At 40.1% G+C, this 18744-nt stretch overlaps 1 protein-coding gene across 2 annotated transcripts in view; it reads left to right on the top strand.

Moving 5' to 3' along the window:
- Positions 1-18744, top strand: part of Cmya5 (cardiomyopathy associated 5) — an 88317-nt gene that overhangs the window by 58107 nt on the left and 11466 nt on the right. The window contains exons 7-9 of one of the 2 annotated variants that reach the window (XM_060377788.1): positions 4489-4638; positions 7947-8093; positions 9430-9577. In XM_060377788.1, coding sequence (XP_060233771.1) covers positions 4489-4638; positions 7947-8093; positions 9430-9577 — 445 coding nt within the window. Of the gene's footprint in view, positions 1-4488; positions 4639-7946; positions 8094-9429; positions 9578-18744 lie in introns of those variants that run through there. The other variant, XR_009589949.1, reaches the window with a different exon arrangement.

Below are 18744 nucleotides of genomic sequence, written 5' to 3'. Positions count from 1 at the left end.
CAGAGCACCCTGCCAGCTTTTTAAATTATTTTTTTTAATGTTCTATTTTAGCAAACAAGGTGATGCAACATTTAAATGCTCAGAGCTGTCATTTTCCTGGTCACTGGTTTTGCTTACTCTACAGGTGCTTATACGTCCTTATCAAGGGGTGCCCTTGTCATTCAAGTTTACCTCTCACGCAGCAACTGTCTTTAAAATTTGCATTCATATAAAAAAGGTTCTGCTTCAGTGACAAGCTAGAAGCTACCATGGCTTTAGAAAGATAGCCTCCCCCAAAATACTCCCCACACCAAAACACTCAAACCTCAACACCTTTAATAAAGTAGACAAGTCAGTCATTTATCCTACTGAATTTTCTTCAGAATTGTCCCACATTCTGAACACCCTTATATGGGTGATTTCTTACGTCTTTCAGAGGCATTAAACTAGCGCAACGACCACAAACTACGATTCTGATGGACAGAGCAGTCATCTGTCCTTAAGGCTTCATTATACACAGCTGCCCATTTACAAGAATAGACTTTGGAGTGCTGATGCTCCGTGGGAGGGCTTTTTATAGATGACAGAGGCCACAGAGTTGTACTGTCACAGACTGTTCCCCATCACCCCAGGAAATGTGTGCAGTCTTAGAGATGTGAAGCTTCTCCAGGGACAGACTCCTATGCATGGACACTTTGGATGCGTCTGCCTGCAGAATATGCAGGGAACCACTCAGCTGTAAGACCCTCAATGATTTGGCTCCTGCTGACTTACACAGAGTAAGGAGAGAATGTAGGCTTCCCCTGGAGAAGTGGCAGTGTTTGCCTTTTTTTCGGTCCCCACAGAGGCCAAGCCCTGGTAAAACACACAAAACCAGTTAGCTCATCTCCCACATCAACCCCTGGAGAAAGGTTTAGTTATTATCCCCATTGACAGATAGGGAGAAAGGGGACCACATGCCTGGTTGGAGATGCGGGGCGTTTAGCCTCAGAGTCTTTGTACCTTATCCACTGGCCCCTACCAAGGAAAGAGGAGATAAACACCAAATCCAGGCCTCTTTGACTCTGGATCTTAGGTTTGTCTTTAGTTGTGGTAAGATGCATGTATGATTTAGCACATTAGGGGCTGGAGAGACAGCTCCGCAATTAAGGGTATTTACTCCTCTTGAGGACCTGAGTTCAGTTCTCAGCACCTAAAATAGGTAGCTCACAACTGCCTATAACTCCAGCTTTAAGCAAACCTGATGCCCTCTTCTGGTTCCATGGCACCAGCATTCGTAATACATGTGTCCACATGACTACCCACTATTAAAACTAATTAAATCTTAAAGATAATTTACCATATTTCTCATTTTTATTTTACTTTATTTTATTTAGTTATTTATTTTGACACAGGGTCTCACTCTGAAGCCCTGGCTGGTCTAGAACTCAAAGAGGTTTGCCTGCCTCTGTCCACCTACTGCTGGGATTTATGGTGTGTGCCATACCACCCGTGGCATACATCCCAGAATTTCATCTTACAGTGCTAAATCTCTCTATTCATTAAACACTAACTCCCTCTTCCTCCAGACCCCAGAAATTGCCACTCCTCTATCTTTTTTTCTCTGAGTTCAATGACTGTGATGCCCTGAAGAAGTGAAATCAGATAGTATCCTTTTTTAACTGGCTTATTCCACTTAGCACATTTTTCCTCCATGTTTGCTCATGTTTGTAACACGTGTCACAAGTTTGCTGTTTAAGACTTACTCTATGCCTATGCCATGGGTTTTATCAACCTTCTATTCTTCCATCCATCTATCCTTTATCCATCCATCCATTCATTCATCTATTCATCAATCCACTTATTCATCATCCATCTATCATCCATCCATCCATTCATCAATCCATTTATTCATCATCTATCCATCCATCCATCCATCCATGGATGGACACTTGGGTTGTTTCCACCTGTTGATTTTTGTCACTGATGCTGCTTTTGTTGAGACTTATGTTGGGTTTTGGAGAGCATATCTCACTATATAACTCAAGCTGGCATCAGTCTCATGATCCTTCTGCTTCAGCTTCCTAGGTGCTGGAATTATAGATGCATGCCACCATGGCTGTATCTTCTGTGAAAATTTTGAAAGCCAGGTTGAGTGGAACCTATATTTGGCTCTAGGCAATGAAATCCAAGCTGATTAATGTTTAGCTCCTTGAGTGAGAAAACGCTCAATGGGCACATTCTGTTAGTCAGAGGGGTTCCGTAGGGTGCTCCCTTCTTCTGCACCTGAGCCCCTGGTGAAGAAGCCCCAAGATTCTATTTGTATCTTTTGATATCACATTTATTTAAGTCTACCCCTGTTGAAGTTTAAGCAAAGTTACTAACGTAATAAAATCTGGGACCCAGTGTTCTGCCAAATATAAATTATAAATGTAGCCATGATTATTAGATTGTGTCTATGGGATATTATTATTCCCCTTTGGAGCATTTTCAAGAGTAAACATTATGTCTTGTTTGAAGAAAAGGATATTTTCACTTTAATTCTTTGGGTGGAAGGAGCATAGGAGAAAACAAAATTACTTTTAACCTGTATGCTTTGCTTAATTCTCTGCAATGGAACTTAGGCCATGAGGCAGGGGGGAGGTTGGCAATCAGTTTTTAAGTTTTTTAAGTTGTGCTAGAGAGAAAGGCTATAGAAAGATGTGCCATTTTTGCAAGGTTAGCTCCAGCTCCATGTATAATTTATAGAAGGCAGATTGTTCGCGTTGCTCATGCTCCAAAGATCTCTCTATGCTGCTTCAAAGAAGACTAATAATAGTTGAAGCATTTTGTTTGACTCTTCTATATACCTGGGAAACATGAAAACTTGCTGGATCACCTCTCTCTGGATGGATGTCTTTAAAGCCATGGTTCTTAACCTGTGGGTGGCAACCTCTTTGAGGATCACATATCAGATTTTACATTGTTATTCTTAACAGTAGCAAAATTACAGTTATAAAGTAGCAATGAAATAATTTTATGGTTGGGGGTCACACCAAAATGAACTGTATTATAGGGTTATAGCATTAGAAAGCTTGAGAGCCATGGCTTTATTAGAGTGTAGCTCTGATTCTCTGTTGAAAGAACAACTCGCAGTCTTTGGGAAAAGGCTGAGTCAGGCAGGTGTCCGCCTTGCCAAGCAGCCTGCTCTGTGATCTCTACCAGGTATTAGGACTCAGCTCAGCCTGCACTGTCAGGAGTCCCTGCTCTCCTCTACATTCTCCATGCTCCTCCTGAGCTTATATTGCCATCCAGATGCTGCCTCTAGCCAGGCACATTTATTTGATATAGGTACATTTACTTGATACACTTTATTTTGCTTCATGCAACAACTCTAGGATATAATGTTATCAGTCATTTATTTTAAAACTGGGGAAACTGAGGCTAATATAATGCAGATACCTGGGGGGTGTAGCATTTAGAAGGCAACCTCTGTTCTGAAGTTTATGAACTTGAGCATTCTCCTAGTCTGCTCCTAATTTTTTTTATAACTGCATTTCTCTACCTCTTTATCTCTATTAAATCATTTCAATTTGCTTTTTTATTTCATTCTTCAAAACAATTTATTTTGTTTCTCATTTTGATCTTATTTTTGAAGTAACCTTTGTTCTCCTCTCCCCGGGTGTCAACGTCAACTTATAAATTCGACCTACATTATTCCTATAAGCTTATCTCTTGGGAGATTGTTGTCTGGGGCAGACACACACACAAAATTTAAAAGTATGACATCTTTTCAACTATGAGATTAACCTTTTTGTGTGATGTATAAAATATGTTCAATGATTTTGTGTAATAATCAGATAATTGCAGAGAGGCAGCATTAATATTCAATGTACATGATGATAAGTTTTAAAACTCTCCAGTAAAACACTTAAAAATATTGTTGTCTTTAAAATTCAGAAGCACAGACTTACACTAGTATCTACAATTTACAGCCATTTCCATCAAGAGCTTACTTCTACCCCTGTCAGTTTGTACATTTACTTTAAAGAATTGTAGGGATAAAATGTTAGAAAGCCAAGATGGTTTATAGCTTTAAAGATTCTGGTCTAATCTTTAACTCAATTTTCCTTCATCTTGAAATTTCCATAACACTGTCTGAAAAGGATTCATTGCTTTTTATTGTTATAAACTATATCAGTATAGAACAGTGTAGCATTTCCTATCTTAAATAAGCATATATAAGGGGATTTTAAGAAGTAAGACCAAGTTATTGGCTAATTCATTACTATAAGTTTATTTCTCTGAGTATAAAACTACAGAGTAATAAGCCCAGTTGGGGCCACTTTTTTTCATTTCTATTTGTGTTGCTTGCACAAGTCTGCTGGAGGGAATGGAGATGGGCTGTATGTTGGAAACAGGAAACTCTCCTGCTTTCATTCCACAGATTTCTATATTGTTGGTATTTTAACAACATGTCAAATATGCTTAAAACAGAACAGGCAATCAATAAAATGGCATTAATCATAGTGAATTTTGCTTCTGTTCTAGTTCCACAGCCTCCCAGACTAGAACCTCAGGAGCCAAATTCTGCCACCAGCACAACGATTTCAGTGTACTGGAGTGTGAACAAGGACGATGTTGTGGATGCATTCCAGGTGTACTGTACAGAGGAGCCTCAAGATGACCAAGAAATAAATGGTAAGATTGCTATGCAAGACCTGGAGTCTCACAACTCACGATTGCACCCTTCCCAGGAATACTCACAGACCACAACTCGATGCAAAAGCAAGAGGTTTATTCCAATAGCGATGGGGTCACCCCTCCAAAGACAGGAGATGACCCCGAACATGCAAAGCACAGAGTTTTTATACCTGAAAATCAGACCACTTTTGCTCTATATATTGATTGGTCAGCAAGAATAGCATGCAGATAGTTTACAGCTGGTTGTAGATAGTTTACAGCTGGTTGCAGATAGTTTACAGCTGGTTGTAGATAGTTTACAGCTGGTTGCAGATAATTTACAGCTGGTTGTAGATAGTTTACAGCTGGTTGCTTATGGTTTTTCTCAGAACAGTTCACCCCTTCAAGAGCTATCTGCACCTGGCTTCAGTTGTTTTTCTCATTCCCGGGTGGTCCCTCAGCTATATATCTGGATGCATATCTTAATGTAAAGTCCCTATATATACATATATATTATATACATATAGATACACACAAACATATTAAAATATCTACACTTTAACAAAGCATTTCTAGCCACTTACAAAAAAGGAATGATGCTCGGTGGTGGGGAGGCATGCCTTTAATCTCAGCACTTGGGAGACAGGAGCAAGCGGATCTCTGTGAGATCCTCGTCTGTAGGAGGATCAGCAAGCCTCGTCTGTAGAGCTAGTTCTAGGACAGCCAAGGCTACACGGAGAAACACTGACTCAAAAAACAAACAAACAAAACAAAACAAAAAACCCAGGAATGATAGCAAAATCCCTAACAATGACATAATACAGTATTAGCAGAAAAGAACAGTTTAGAAATTGGTATCGGAAAAAGCATATACATATTATCATAATGGTCAATGTGAATATTGACATTGAAATTCAGATTAGACTTTGACCTCTTGAAATGACAGGAACAAGTATGTGATGCTCATTTTTTATGAAGGAAGTATTATTCCAAAGTATCAGAGAGAACAGAGTTTAACAGATGTTGAAATCTGAAAGACAGCATGATGTGTCCTCATCTACAGAAGAGAAATGAGCTGTACACAGGCCAGGGTCCTCCACCAAAAGTTTAATGCACACACGACACTGGATGCCAGGTTTGCAGATTCGAAGAAGCCTGAAAGGTTAATTCACTGTTCACAGTTCTGAAGGTGTGGCTCTCGGCATGGTACAGTCATCCAGTGGTTCTGAGTAATGGGAGATAGAAGCAAAATTGTTTGGCAGGGTGAGCAAATGGCAGGCCTCACACGCTTAGAGCTTCAATAAAACCTAAGAGCCAGGCAGCTCAAGGTTGTCCTTGCAGTGAATCAGCATGGGGAGCGCTGGCATTCTGTGTTGCTTGTTGAAGACAGACCCACATGCTTGGGAAGTTAGATGAGCCTGTGGCAGCATCAGCACCCATTTAAAAACTCAGGAGCCCAGCTTACAACGAGGAAAGAAGTGTAGGATATTTTACTCTTAGTAAAGACTTAAAAATAATCTTTTAAAGTTAATTACTTTTTCTTAAAGACAGCAGCTCACACGCCCTAGACAGTTCTGGAACTCACGTGTAGCCGAGGACGACGGCAGGGCTATCGGGTAGTACTGTGGTGCATGTGGGTCTCCGGGAACACATGCCATGCGATTGTTAAAAGGAGTATCTGAAGGACAGTGGTAGAAGCAGCGATTGTTGCTTTCTGGGCTATAGGGAAAATGTTCTCCAATGTGTTAGCATTTGCCATGTTCTTTAAACTATTGTTCTGAACTAGAGCTCATCGGAAAAGAGAGGCAACCAAAGAATCCTATTTCTTTTGGTAAACAATCTGAGTTCTTAATTAGGGGATGGTAACATTCAGAGGCAATGCAGAAAAATAACTAAAATGCTAATTCCAGGGAGAAAATTATTTTTTTAAGGAATAGAGCATTTCACTAAAAAATAATCAGATTGGTCTAAGGTGTAAGATGCAATTGGATGAATAGGTAGCTTGTACCTGTAACTCCAGCACTCCAGAAGTGGAGGAAGGAGAATGGTGCATCCCATGCCAGTCTGAGCTCCAAAGTAAGACCCTGTAGCAAAAATCTTCAAAGCCCACACAAGTGAAAAACCAAAGGGGCAGGCATTCATAACAGTATTGAACAATATTTACTATAAAAATATTTAAGGTAAAATCATTTAAGAAAATTTAAAAGGAAAAAATGTCTTGATTGAACCAATTTTAACTTCTTATAATAGCTTATTATCCTATCAAATTTAAATATTCCTCTATATAAGTAGAAATATATAGTTTAAAAGATTCTGAAATGTGAAGTGTGGAGGGGTGTGGAGGAAGCTCTGGGCAAATATGTAAGTAAGTGTGTGTTGTTGACAAACTCGTGGCCATGTTGGGAACACCAATGCTTCAGACTTATGGGAATGGCAAAGACTTCCCTATGTAAGGCTCAGACAGATGGCAAAGTGTTCTGCTGTTCCATGTGTGTTTAGGAATTATTGACCAGCATTCATTGAAACTATTAACTTCAGCCTTCCCCTCAGAGGTATTTACAGCCTGAAGCTGTTACCCTGCAAAGATCTACCAAGATTAGCTAACCCTGCCCCCTCAGCTGTATGCTTTAAATCTGCCCTCTTACCTCAGATGTATAAAATAAACGTACTAAATGCCCAGTTGCTGCTACCGGTGGTGAATCTCCGTTAGAGCACCTAGCCTATCCAATCCCAGCTTTTCTGTACATGTGGCTGTATGTCAGTCATTTCTCTGTTCCTGTCACACCAGTTAGGTAAATCCCTAAAGCTATGTAGAGTGTGGCAGTGGTGTTCCCAGAAACGTTCAGGGTCTGAAACCAGGACAGTCATACTGAGTAGCAAACTTGTTTACTAGTCTGTAAAGATGCTCTACAAAGTCTTAAGTAAAAGTAAATAGTTGTCCTTTCTGGTGATGGACTTCTGTGGAATGTTGGAATGCTGAAGCTATTCTTGAGACTATATTACCGAAATTTAGGGTTGTATAAACTCTATACAAGTTTGATATTTGCTTTTGAAATCAGTTACTTCGATTGTGGATTATGAATCTCAGAAATGTATTAACATACTATTATTTTGTGATAAGTGTTCACTAGTAATACTATGTCATTCTAAGAATCAGTTTTTTAGAGTGCTATTGCTTTCTTATATATCCTGAAGAGATAATTATCACACAATATCTGTAAATTTATCAGTTTGAATCCTGTAAAAATCAGACTACTTTTTCTATTAACTAATTTTTAGTTTTCTTTATAAGACACCTTTGAATTAATAATTACATCTTATGCTAGAACTGATAGAAGAATACAGATTGACAGTGAAGGAAAGTTACTGCATTTTTGAAGACTTAGAACCTGATCGATGTTATCAAGTGTGGGTGATGGCTGTCAACTTCACCGGATGTAGCCTGCCCAGCGAAAGAGCAATTTTTAGAACAGGTAAGCAGATGCTAAGATGTTATTATGAGGTGATACTCAGTTATTCACACACTCTTGAGATCAACCAAGAAGTATTTAGGAAGCACTAGCTATGCCTTGGGTGTTGGGCAAAATGTTGGGTACAAAATAAGACTGAGCTAGGTTTTAGGGTGGAGCTCAGCAATTGAGCATCGAATTAACAGTATGAAGCCCTAGGATCATTCTTCAAGTACAATAACAACAGCAATAAGATTGGGCTATTTGCAAGAAGATCAGAGTTAAGCTGAGGAGTGAAAAAAAAAAAAAAAAAAACAACAAAAACCTAGATCACTTGCAGGCTCTCATTATGATAGCACTCAAGAGAGTACCAAGACAGACAGGGGAAGAGCAAGATCAGGAATGATTTCCTAGTGCTGATAACTGCGCAGAAAGCTTTAGATCAGCAATTCTCAACCTGTGGCTGGCAACCCACCCTTCCACAGTGTCACATATCATATATTCACATTATAATTTATAACGGTAGTGAAATTACAGTTATGAATTAGCAACAAAATTAATTTTATGTTTGAGGGGTCATAACAAAGCTATGTTAAATGGTCACAGCATTAGGAAGGTTGAGAACCACTGTGACATAATGCATTATTGGAGCAGATTCATCTTGAAGAAAACCTGAGCAGACATAAAGTATATATTGGGATGTGGGGCAATATAAGCTCTTCATTATTCATAAAGCTTAAAAATACAGAAAGATGTCACTTTTAAAGGGGTTAGCATGTAGACCTTATAATTGCAAGGTAAGACTGGACTACTTTATATAGAAGTGGGAGAACCCAGGATGCTTTAAAGCATGGTGTTCAATTGGGAATATCTTCTCATGGTAAAGTCTTTTTAAAAGGGCTGTCTTACTTTAAGATATACTGTGGGTGATCCCAGCACTTGGGAGGGTCAAGATACATAGCAAGTTTCATGGCAACCTGAGCCCTATCTCAATAACTTAAAATACAATAACAGACAATTCTTTTATGCAAATCTTTACTGACCACCTATTAGGGACAAGATCATGTCTACCTTTTGGGTAAAAGGAGGAGGGAAAAATGTTCCCATCTGTTTATGTAGTAGCTATATAACGAAAACAGGGTGGGCATTATGGAAAGCAACTGTTAGGGATTGATAGGGAATGGGGAGCAGAACCTAACAGTATATAGGAGGGAGAAAGACCTTTAGCTATATGTGGGATTGTTTGTTTATCTGCTTATCTCTTTTGAGTTTTTTATAGAAAAATTAAAAATAAACCATGCCTACGTATTCTCCTGAGAATTGGCACTGCTCTGAACCTGACTTGCCTCTTTTTCTTCAGCGCCCTCCACCCCTGTGATTCATGCAGAAGACTGTACCGTGTGTTGGAATACGGCCACTGTCAGATGGCAGTCTGCTAACCCTGAGGCCACAGAGACCTACACTCTGGAGTACTGCAGACAACACTCTCCTGAGGGCGAGGGCCTGAGGTAAGGCCCTCCATAGTTAGACTGCCAGGAGCCCAGGAAACATGCTCCAGGCTATCTGAGTTTATGCTTACCCAGCAAGAAAAGCATCCTTGAATCCTGCTGAGCCAATTAAGCTGTTGACTTGATTTGCAGTGCCATCACTATTCATCAATGAGCTCTGCGTTTATAATAAAACACATGCTACAATGCAGAATATTAACTCCCTTGTAAAAAAAAATATATGTGAATTTTAATAAGGTAGAACATTCTTTGAGGTATATTTAACTTGAATCATTAGTCAGGATTTATGCACATTTTGTGCCATTTTTACTAGCTCTATCAGAATAGCTACCACCTAGCTCAGGAAACTAATAGTGAGCTTATGTATAATGTAAATCAGAATGTCTCCACGATATATTAGCAACATGAAGAAGCTAATTGCACATATACCGTCACAGGGAAAGACCTGCCTCTCCAAGAACTTGATGAATATAGCGATTCTTCTAGTACAAAAGAAACATGAGGCTCTCTCACTAAAATGATGAAGCTAAAATTTATCAACAAAGGACCATACATCTTCAAGGTAGTTAGTAAAATTTAACCCCTCTATGAGGTGGTAGTCCTTAACCCCTAAAGTCCTGGCTATAGAAAGCACATGCCATGATGTACATGCCATGATGAATATTTAGTAACTAATTACTAGTTACTAACTGATATTTACATTTGATAAAAGATATTTTTGGTTTTTCATTTTAGCCACTGTGATAAGCTATTTTGGCAGGAAGTTAGGGGTAATGGTATAAAATTAAACAACCTTTTAATAAAGTATATTTAAGCTCTTGATTAGTACCATGATCAAGCAGCTATTTATGAGTTATGATATAAGGCTTATGACTGAACAATAGTTATAGTTTCTTTCAGGTTGAAGACAGGCTAAATAATGATCAGAGAGTATATTGGGGTTGCATGCGTGAGGAGGATGGGATGCAGGCACGTCTGTAGAACTGAAAAGGGGGAAATATACAAGTGGCAGCCTGTCTGCTTACATTCTGACTGCTGGAAGGCAAACTTGAGGAATCACTGCATTATTATACATTACATTTTTCATGTTGTTTGTATTAATTGCTATATAAAGCTACTAGTTTGTGTCAGTCTAAGAGCTCAGACAAGCATGCTGTGATCTCAGTATGTTTACAGAATGGTCTGAGAGGGCATTGCTCTGGGAGCCAGAGTCTGATTTCAGTCCTGGCTTTCCCTTGATTCTGTTCCTTATTGATTGCTTACCTAAGATGGTTACCTTTGTGCAATTCTTACACACTTCCTCTATCTTTCATTTGCTAATTCCTGATATAGACCAAAGCCAGGTAGGCTAGAGGCTTGGTCTGCTACCTTTTGGGCTTGGGAAGATCACATGAAATCAGAGACAGAAAAGAGGTTTGCCACTATAAAAGGCGCTCAAATGCAAAGCTTTTAGAAGGAAGCCTTCCTTTGGCACTTGTGCCAGCAAATTCCCAAAAAAGGTCCCCAGGAGTCAGCCAACATCTGAGAGGTGAATGCTGGCCAGCACAGAGAGTAAGGGACTGTGGTGGCACTGTCCCAGGTGCTTCAGGTATGTTGCTTCAGTTCATCCTCACAGGGATTCTAAGATTCCTCAGCTAGCAAGTGGAATCAGAATTCAACCACAGATTGTCACATTTAGAGGTTCAAATCCTTAACCCCTGGGTAAAATTATTTAGGCAGTTTGGTACTCTCTGTGCAGTCTTTGATGCTATGAGAATGTTATTTCAGGAACCCCTGAGTCCTAGGGTGGTCTATCCCACCATCCGTGAGGAAGCCCAGTTCTCAGAAAAGATCAGCCTGTTCAGAGTGCTCTGAAATGATTCATTTGCTATGGCATTCATCCCCAGCTGGCATTTACATAAATCTTTTCCACACAGTTGGATACTTCAATCAGCAAAACTCTGAAACCCTTGAGACTGAGTAGCCATCTTATCTAGGGATTGCATAGTCATCTCCTAAGTGTAGTTAGGAGAGAAGGAAAAGAGAAGAGGGAAAATGATGTCCACAGAGGGCCATTACTGCGCCAGAAGTTGTATTTGCTCTTATTGAACTCTCTCGTTGATTCTGTGAGGAAGGTAATGATTTCCGTTAAATCAGAACCACAAAGCTTACATGAGTTAGCACTCTATTAAATTATGCACTGTGGGCTTGGGGTTAGAATTCAAACCGAGGTCTGTTTTATTCATTCCAACAGACACAGAACTATCCCAGCCATCTGCCTGGCAGCTTGGAGTTACTCTGTATCCTTAGTTTCCTCTGTCACAAGGAATACATATATGAAAAGATAATGTACCATCATTCAGATCTCCTTCGCTTGATCTTTTTCTTTTACCTGCTCATGAAGGGGCCCTCAAAACTTTAAAAGAGGAGCCTATTAGCTGTCAGTAATGACTCCAGACAAATCCTCCTATCAAAGCCAAAGAGACAAGTGGCAATTCCATTTTTAGTGAAGACAATGGCCATCCACCAATTTTGCCAAGGCCAGTGAGAATTTATTGAGGCATAAAGCTACTCAATGGTTTGTTCTATTTAAGACTTTTCCAATGTATTTTTATTCTGTTGAAAATAAATATATGAGGGTCTGGATAAGCAGAAGTTTACAGTAGTGTTATAACTATATGGAGATCCTTTGTCACAGGGTGGAGCTAGTCTAGCAAGTTTAAAACCAGGGGCAGTTCCACACACTAAGTGCCGTGGAGAGTCTAGAGAGTACATGGGTACTCAGAGGCCTTGGGTGGCAGGAAATGCAATGTGTAGCCAGAGCTAGACATTGATGCTCCAAGTCTGGATTCCTGCTGAGTCTGAGAGCAGATCATCTTCTGAAGCAAGCACAATTTTCTTGGCTATAGATTACTACCATGTCCTTCTGCCAAGTCTATTGCTGAGCTACCATATCAGCGCCATCTCTTATCAGTGTTTTATACCCCAGACTGCCTTCACCAGACTCTGAATTACCCTTATTCTCAGACACTTGAGATAGTCTCTGATCTAAGAGATTAAGAGGTAAGGGGAATTCTGCTCTTTGGACGTAGCCATGTGCCTCAGGTCTTCCGATGAAACATCGCATCAGAGTCTGCTGTTTGAAAATATGTAAAATGTTATTTATCTATATTATATATGGCTAATTTTTATGATGCCAGCTATGGAGAACTAGTCAGATGATGCAATCAATAGATAAAGAACCACATTGTTTTTTTTTTTTTATCAGCTCTACTTAATAATTCCCACTTTTCTCTCTCATATCAGAACTTCATTTGGCTTCATGCACAGCAGCCACTGGTTAAAATGGTGTTGTCTCTTGGAAAGAGCTGTGTTGAGTGTTGTCTGGTCTCTATTTGTTGACTCCTTAAAGGGATGAATATGTGCGCTGTGGCCCCAGTGTCTCAGGCAGTCTCTGCATTGTAGCTGCTCAATGAATATATGCATTTCTTGATGGATAAATATCAATTAGCATCAAATACATAATGCTTTCCATAAGGACAGCTAGATCAGCTCTAAGGATAATCTCAAAATAGTAAACTGCCAGCAAAGTAGAGAAGAATGGTTAATAGTTCACTTTAGTGTTTGGCTACTCAACCAGGAGAAAAGATAAGTCTACTTTGTTAGCAGAAAACTTTTCTGTAGATCACTAATGCAGAGAAATCTGTAGAATCCCATATACCCACTGGTTACATAACCTGCATATGTTCCAAGTCTGTAGAAAATTAATTTAGAGGTTCTTAAAGAAGAATAAAATAGACTAAAGATGGCATATTTCTCATGCGACTCTGTTTACCAGAGACTACAAAGTGGGTGGGAATTGGAAGTTCATCTGTGTAGACATCACCAAAGGTCTTTCAATGAAGGAGAATGAATGAGATGAGTCAATGTCATTTGGTCTTTACCCAAATGACAAAGTGATAAAACTAGCTGAAATCTCCAGCAAAAGAGGAACAAGAACTATATACATTTCCATTTTTCCACCCTAGATACTTGCAAAGAGTGGGGAGCCTTAAAAACTGGAGTGTTGTAGGAACAAGAGTTGAAATGAAGAAAGGGGAAGGAAGAATGAGTAATAGCAAATCATGCCCACAGCCATGCGCATACATGCACACACACACTTGCGCTCCCAAAGGGAAGGCACTGAGTCATCGACTGTGCCCTAGGCTGAGCACTCTCATTGTAGTTGCCAGAATGAAGTCATCCATCCTATCTGAAGACCCGTGCTCCTTCTCCCAGTGTGATACTCTAACTTAAGAGCAATGGTGTTGGTTGAATTCTTCAAGCGGGAGGAGAGTGAAGAAGGGTGTTGAATGGAATGAGTGAGCCTACTATGCTCTTATGGGTCCATGACACAGGATTCTCTTCCATAATTCTTCTAAAAATGTGCTTCTTAATTTTTATTTATTATTTTTATTTTTAATGTGGACACCAAAATTTGGTCCCATCAGTTAGACCCTGTTGGGACTGGAGGCGGGCAGGAATGACAATCACTAGCTTGTATGTGAGATGCAGGTTTTGCTAGTCAGCTTCTTCATGTTTCTCTTTGATTGCTCTCCTCAGGTTGGGTGGGCTCAAAACACTTACAAAAATTTTCCACCACTCTGCTGTTTACTCAGCTGCTCTATCTCTCCTGTGCAGAGAGAAGTCAGCAGAGTGTGGGTGGAGGAAGAAAACGGAGAGAAATATAGTACAGGGATTAGCTATGTGGGCTGTGCAGAAGTTGTGCATTGAATGATAAACCTGTGAGACCCAATACTCCACAAATCATTTGGGAGTGAGCTTCCTGTCCCTGCTCCTCTGCCTTAGGCTGTGCTATCCAGAGATCCTCTCTGGGCCACACATTAGAGGGTGGGTATCCTTAGGAAAGTCTGCCTAGGCCTGTGGGTTCACTCTACTCCAACCAACTGGAGGGCCAGCTATGGAGCAGGGACAGAGTTGCCACTCGTAGTCAGGTGCTCCAACTGGGCCTTCTACTGCTTTGTCCTTACAAGCAGCTGGGAGGAACTTCCGTCTCTTTAGGAACCTTCTTCTTAGGCTTGCAGGTAGATATGTAGTGATTGACCATCGGTCGACAGCAAGAGTTTTGACCTTCCGTGTGGCCTGTGATAAAAGAGGCAAAAACTCCTGCTCCAGGCTTGTCTCTCAGGGCCACAGGAGGATCACTGACAAGACTGAAGTCAATTGAGAGTAGTTAGTGGGGTTGTTTCCCTGATTTCTTCACTTTTGGGAGAGGAGTAATGTGATGATTCCACCCCACCCCCCAGTGTTCTTGGCAGTTAACATTTTCTTATATTTTTGGTTTTAAGTCTAGCCTTTAATGGCTGAGCCACCTCTCTATGCCAGGCATTCATCATTTTTTTTAAGCAAATCTTTTCTACCTAAAAGACTCCAAACTTTGATATCTTACGTCCTCCTGGTTGTTTTCAGAGAACCTCAAACAATGAGGATGCAACCTGTTCTTTATTTCAGTTATGCTGTGTCAGTTTCCTCAAAAAGCATTCCCAGTGAAGGAGCCTGACGTAACAGAGCCCCTGCGAGGGTTCTGTAGGCACAAATGCAAGGGGAGAAGACTGTCACAAAGATTAGGCCGAGAACAGAACCTCAACAGAAGATTCAAATCTGAACTTCCTGGCAGCTTAAATGAAAAGTGAGAGAGGGGGAGAGACTGAGTGAGAGGAGGAAAGAGATTACATAACTCACTTCTCTTTAAAAGAGGAAGCACAACATTTCACTAAGAGACAATTATATTCCATGACATTCAACTCGAGATGAATTTTTCATGGAGATCTTTATATAAGGGCTCTTAAGATAATAGTGGTTGTCTCTAAGAACAGTTTTACAAAAGATGTATAAACACTCCTATTAATCATTTCCAAACAGTGTCTGAAGGCAGAGTGTTAAATCGCTCTTCTCGGCAGACTGGCCTTGGGTATCTCAAGTAACTGTCCACACAGACGACCAGGGGGCAGTAAAGGAGAGCTTGGAGGATCCAGAGAAATGAATATTACCAGACTCCTGGGAGCCTCTTTCTGAAATATAAAAACACTGTCTATTGTTCAGGCTTTCAAGAGGAAAGATGGAGAAAACAGAAATCCAGGACCCTTCTCCTGGACTCTGTGGCTCACATTGATTTTCTGACAGATCTGAGCCCTGGGAAAGTGCAAGCCTATGATTGTCAGCATGTAAGGCCTGTGTTGTTTTCTGCACTGTTTTGAAATAATGGTGATATTTAGTAACATGAAGTCTCATAACACCCTTATTTATCAAAAGAAAAATGGTTTTATTAAAATTTTATTTAGCAAGTCTTTTTAATCATAGAAAATTAGTATATAAAGAATTTTCTTCTTAATCCTGATTTAACTGAGTTTTTTTTTTCCCCATCTTATAAAATTTTTATATTTATGGTTAGTTAAGGACTTGTGAACAGCTTCAAACATGTTTGTCTTTTGTGTGTTTGTTTTGGTTTGATTGTTGTTTTGAGAGAGGGCTTCACGCCATAGCCAAGGCTGGTGGAACGTACAGCAGCCCCACAGCTTCAGCCTTCCCGGTTGATTTTATATTTAATGTTGCTTGTGTAGCTCCCCTTTTCTTTGTTTTCCCTCTCCATCTCACACGGTTAGGGCTGTGCTTCTCAAACCTGGTTGTAAAAGTCAGCTGAGATGCTGGCAAAATTCAGATGCTTGGACCCCTCCTCAGGAACCCAGTTCAGGAGCTGGGAGTGGTGGCCCATACAAGGAATGCCAGCACTCTGGAGGCTGAGACAAGAGGACCAGGAGATGGAGGCCAGCATAGATGGAGGCCAGCATAGGCTACATAGTGAATTCAAGGCCAGCTTGGACTTCAGAATGAGGTTCTATTTAAAAATAATTAATTAAAAATAAAAGTTCAAAATGTACCAGTTTGGATGCCCAGGCAGGTTGGGAAATGCCGCTTCACTCTCTGCTCCCACAGACCCGGCAAGTGTTCTGTTCACAGTTCACAGCAAGTGGTATTGACTGGCTCCCTGGATGTTGGTGCCGCCAACATGAATGCCAGTAGGAGCCAACTGTGTTTTTAAACAACAATTCATACTTAGCCATCTGCTGTGTACTGTGGTGGTGGCACCATCCCTAGGCTGCTCCCAGGAGTGGTGGCACTGGATTCCTCCACACTGTTTGTACACAGGCCACCCCCTGCCTAGGAATGACAGTACAGAGAATAGCTATTCCACAAGTTCTAGTCTCTCAGGTCACCTAAGCATGTACAGTTTCCTTTGTGTCATGTCACTGGATTATCAAACGCCTAAGGCAGCTGCTTCAAAGTGCTCAAATGCAAGCATGCATTTGAGATGCTGGAAATTCATTCAGTCTGCTCTTGGACTCCTTCCTGTCTAATAACATTGCTTTCAAAAGTTAATTCTTTAATTTTGAATCCATTATATGCATTTATGATACAAAAGCAAAAGGCAAAAGAGGAAGGCAGAAAAACGTAGTTTTTTTGGTAATTTATTCTTCATTTCTCAGTTCTCGTCCCCAAAGGCAATGACTGTCACTCAATTCATTTTCAAACTTTCAAATAAAACATCTATAGTTTCCCAAGAAATGTTAACAATCCTACACGTATTCCTACCAATTTGCTTCTTTTGCTTGAACGTATATCTTTGTGAGCATTCATATCCATGCCATGGGACCACTTCCATTAAAAACAAAAAAACAAAAACAAAAACAAAAACAAAAAACAATTCCAGGGTGTTATTTAACTTATTTGACCAACTGAGAGACATCTTTCTGTTCTTATGCTGTCCCCGACATGCTGTAGGAAACAACCCTCTGCACATACAAGTTCACTTACATATATGTATATGTGTGTGTGTGTGTGTGTGTGTGTGTGTGTGTGTGTATGGAGAGAGAGAGAGAGAATGAATTTCTCAAAATAGAAAGACTGTTTAAAAGGTGCGCATCTTTTGCATCTTTTGAATTTTTATAGTAGATATGACTAACCTCATAGGGATTGTTGGAGCTATCTCTGGCCAGCAGTGCGTAGGGATACTGTGTTGGCTTGAGGCCTTTTGCGATGGTTTGAGCTGTGCACTTTCTTTTCTGTGGCTGCTCACTTCTCTTACCATCCCCCTTCCCCATTAGATTATGACATTTTCTTTTTTATTCATAGATCCTCTTCTTTGTGTGTGTGTGTTTTAAAGGAAGTTAGCTTCCATGTGTGAGTTTGGAATATTTTGAAGCATATTTTGTCATGAATATTTTAACATGTTAATTTAGTTGAATTTATCAATTTCTTTTGAAAAACAGTGTTTAGGTTTTTTTTTATAATATTTTAAAATGCCTTCTTCCTGAATATATGCATGTATATTATACATGTCTTTCCATTTTCTTAATTTTGTTTTAAAAATATGTTTTATCATTTGGGATTTACTTTGGTAGGAGGTATGAAGTAGAGATTCCAACTTTTTTGATTGGTTGGCTGATTTTGAAATTGGATCTTGCTATGTAGCTCTTTCTAGCCTGGAACTTGCTAAATAGAGCAGGCTGGTCTGAAGTTACTTCAGCCTCCCTGTATCTGCTTCATGAGTGCTGGGGTTACAGGCTACAGGTGTGTATCACTGTGCTCAGTTCTCTCCCTCTCCCCATCTTCCTTTCTCTCTCCCTTCTTCTCTCCCCTCTATCCCTCTCTCAGTATTTTAACAGTTGTCACTAAAAGAAGTTCTTATTTCTTCTTGTGATCTGAAATGCTTACCCAAGAGTCTGTGCACTTGGCCCCGCTTCCGACTTTGTACTCTGTTCCATTGCCCGCCAATGCGCTTATGCACATTCTTTTTGGTAGCAAAGTTTTCCTTTGGACCCCAATTTGTCTTTGGGGGTTAGGTAGCTCATTCATATTTTCTCTATGTCTAGTTCATATTTTATTTTCAGAGTTAGCTTGTGTAGCTTTCTCCATCAACTGACTCTAGGTAGTTAGTGATACCATTGTTAATAGTCCTTTGAGTTGTGTTATTGGTTCTAGACTTTTAATCACAATCCCCCCTTTTTCCTGGCATAACCTCATCCATACCCTCACTGAGAGAATGTCTGTGTAGCACATGCTAGGACTTGAACTCAGGGCCCTCCTATCTTAGCCTGAATACTGATGTTTTTAAATGTATAGTATCATGC

The sequence above is a fragment of the Meriones unguiculatus genome, chromosome 2 (genome assembly GCF_030254825.1).
Source record: "Meriones unguiculatus strain TT.TT164.6M chromosome 2, Bangor_MerUng_6.1, whole genome shotgun sequence".
NCBI lineage: Eukaryota > Metazoa > Chordata > Mammalia > Rodentia > Muridae > Meriones > Meriones unguiculatus.
Note: the sequence above shows the minus strand (reverse complement) of the source record. Positions and strands in the feature narration are given on the sequence as shown.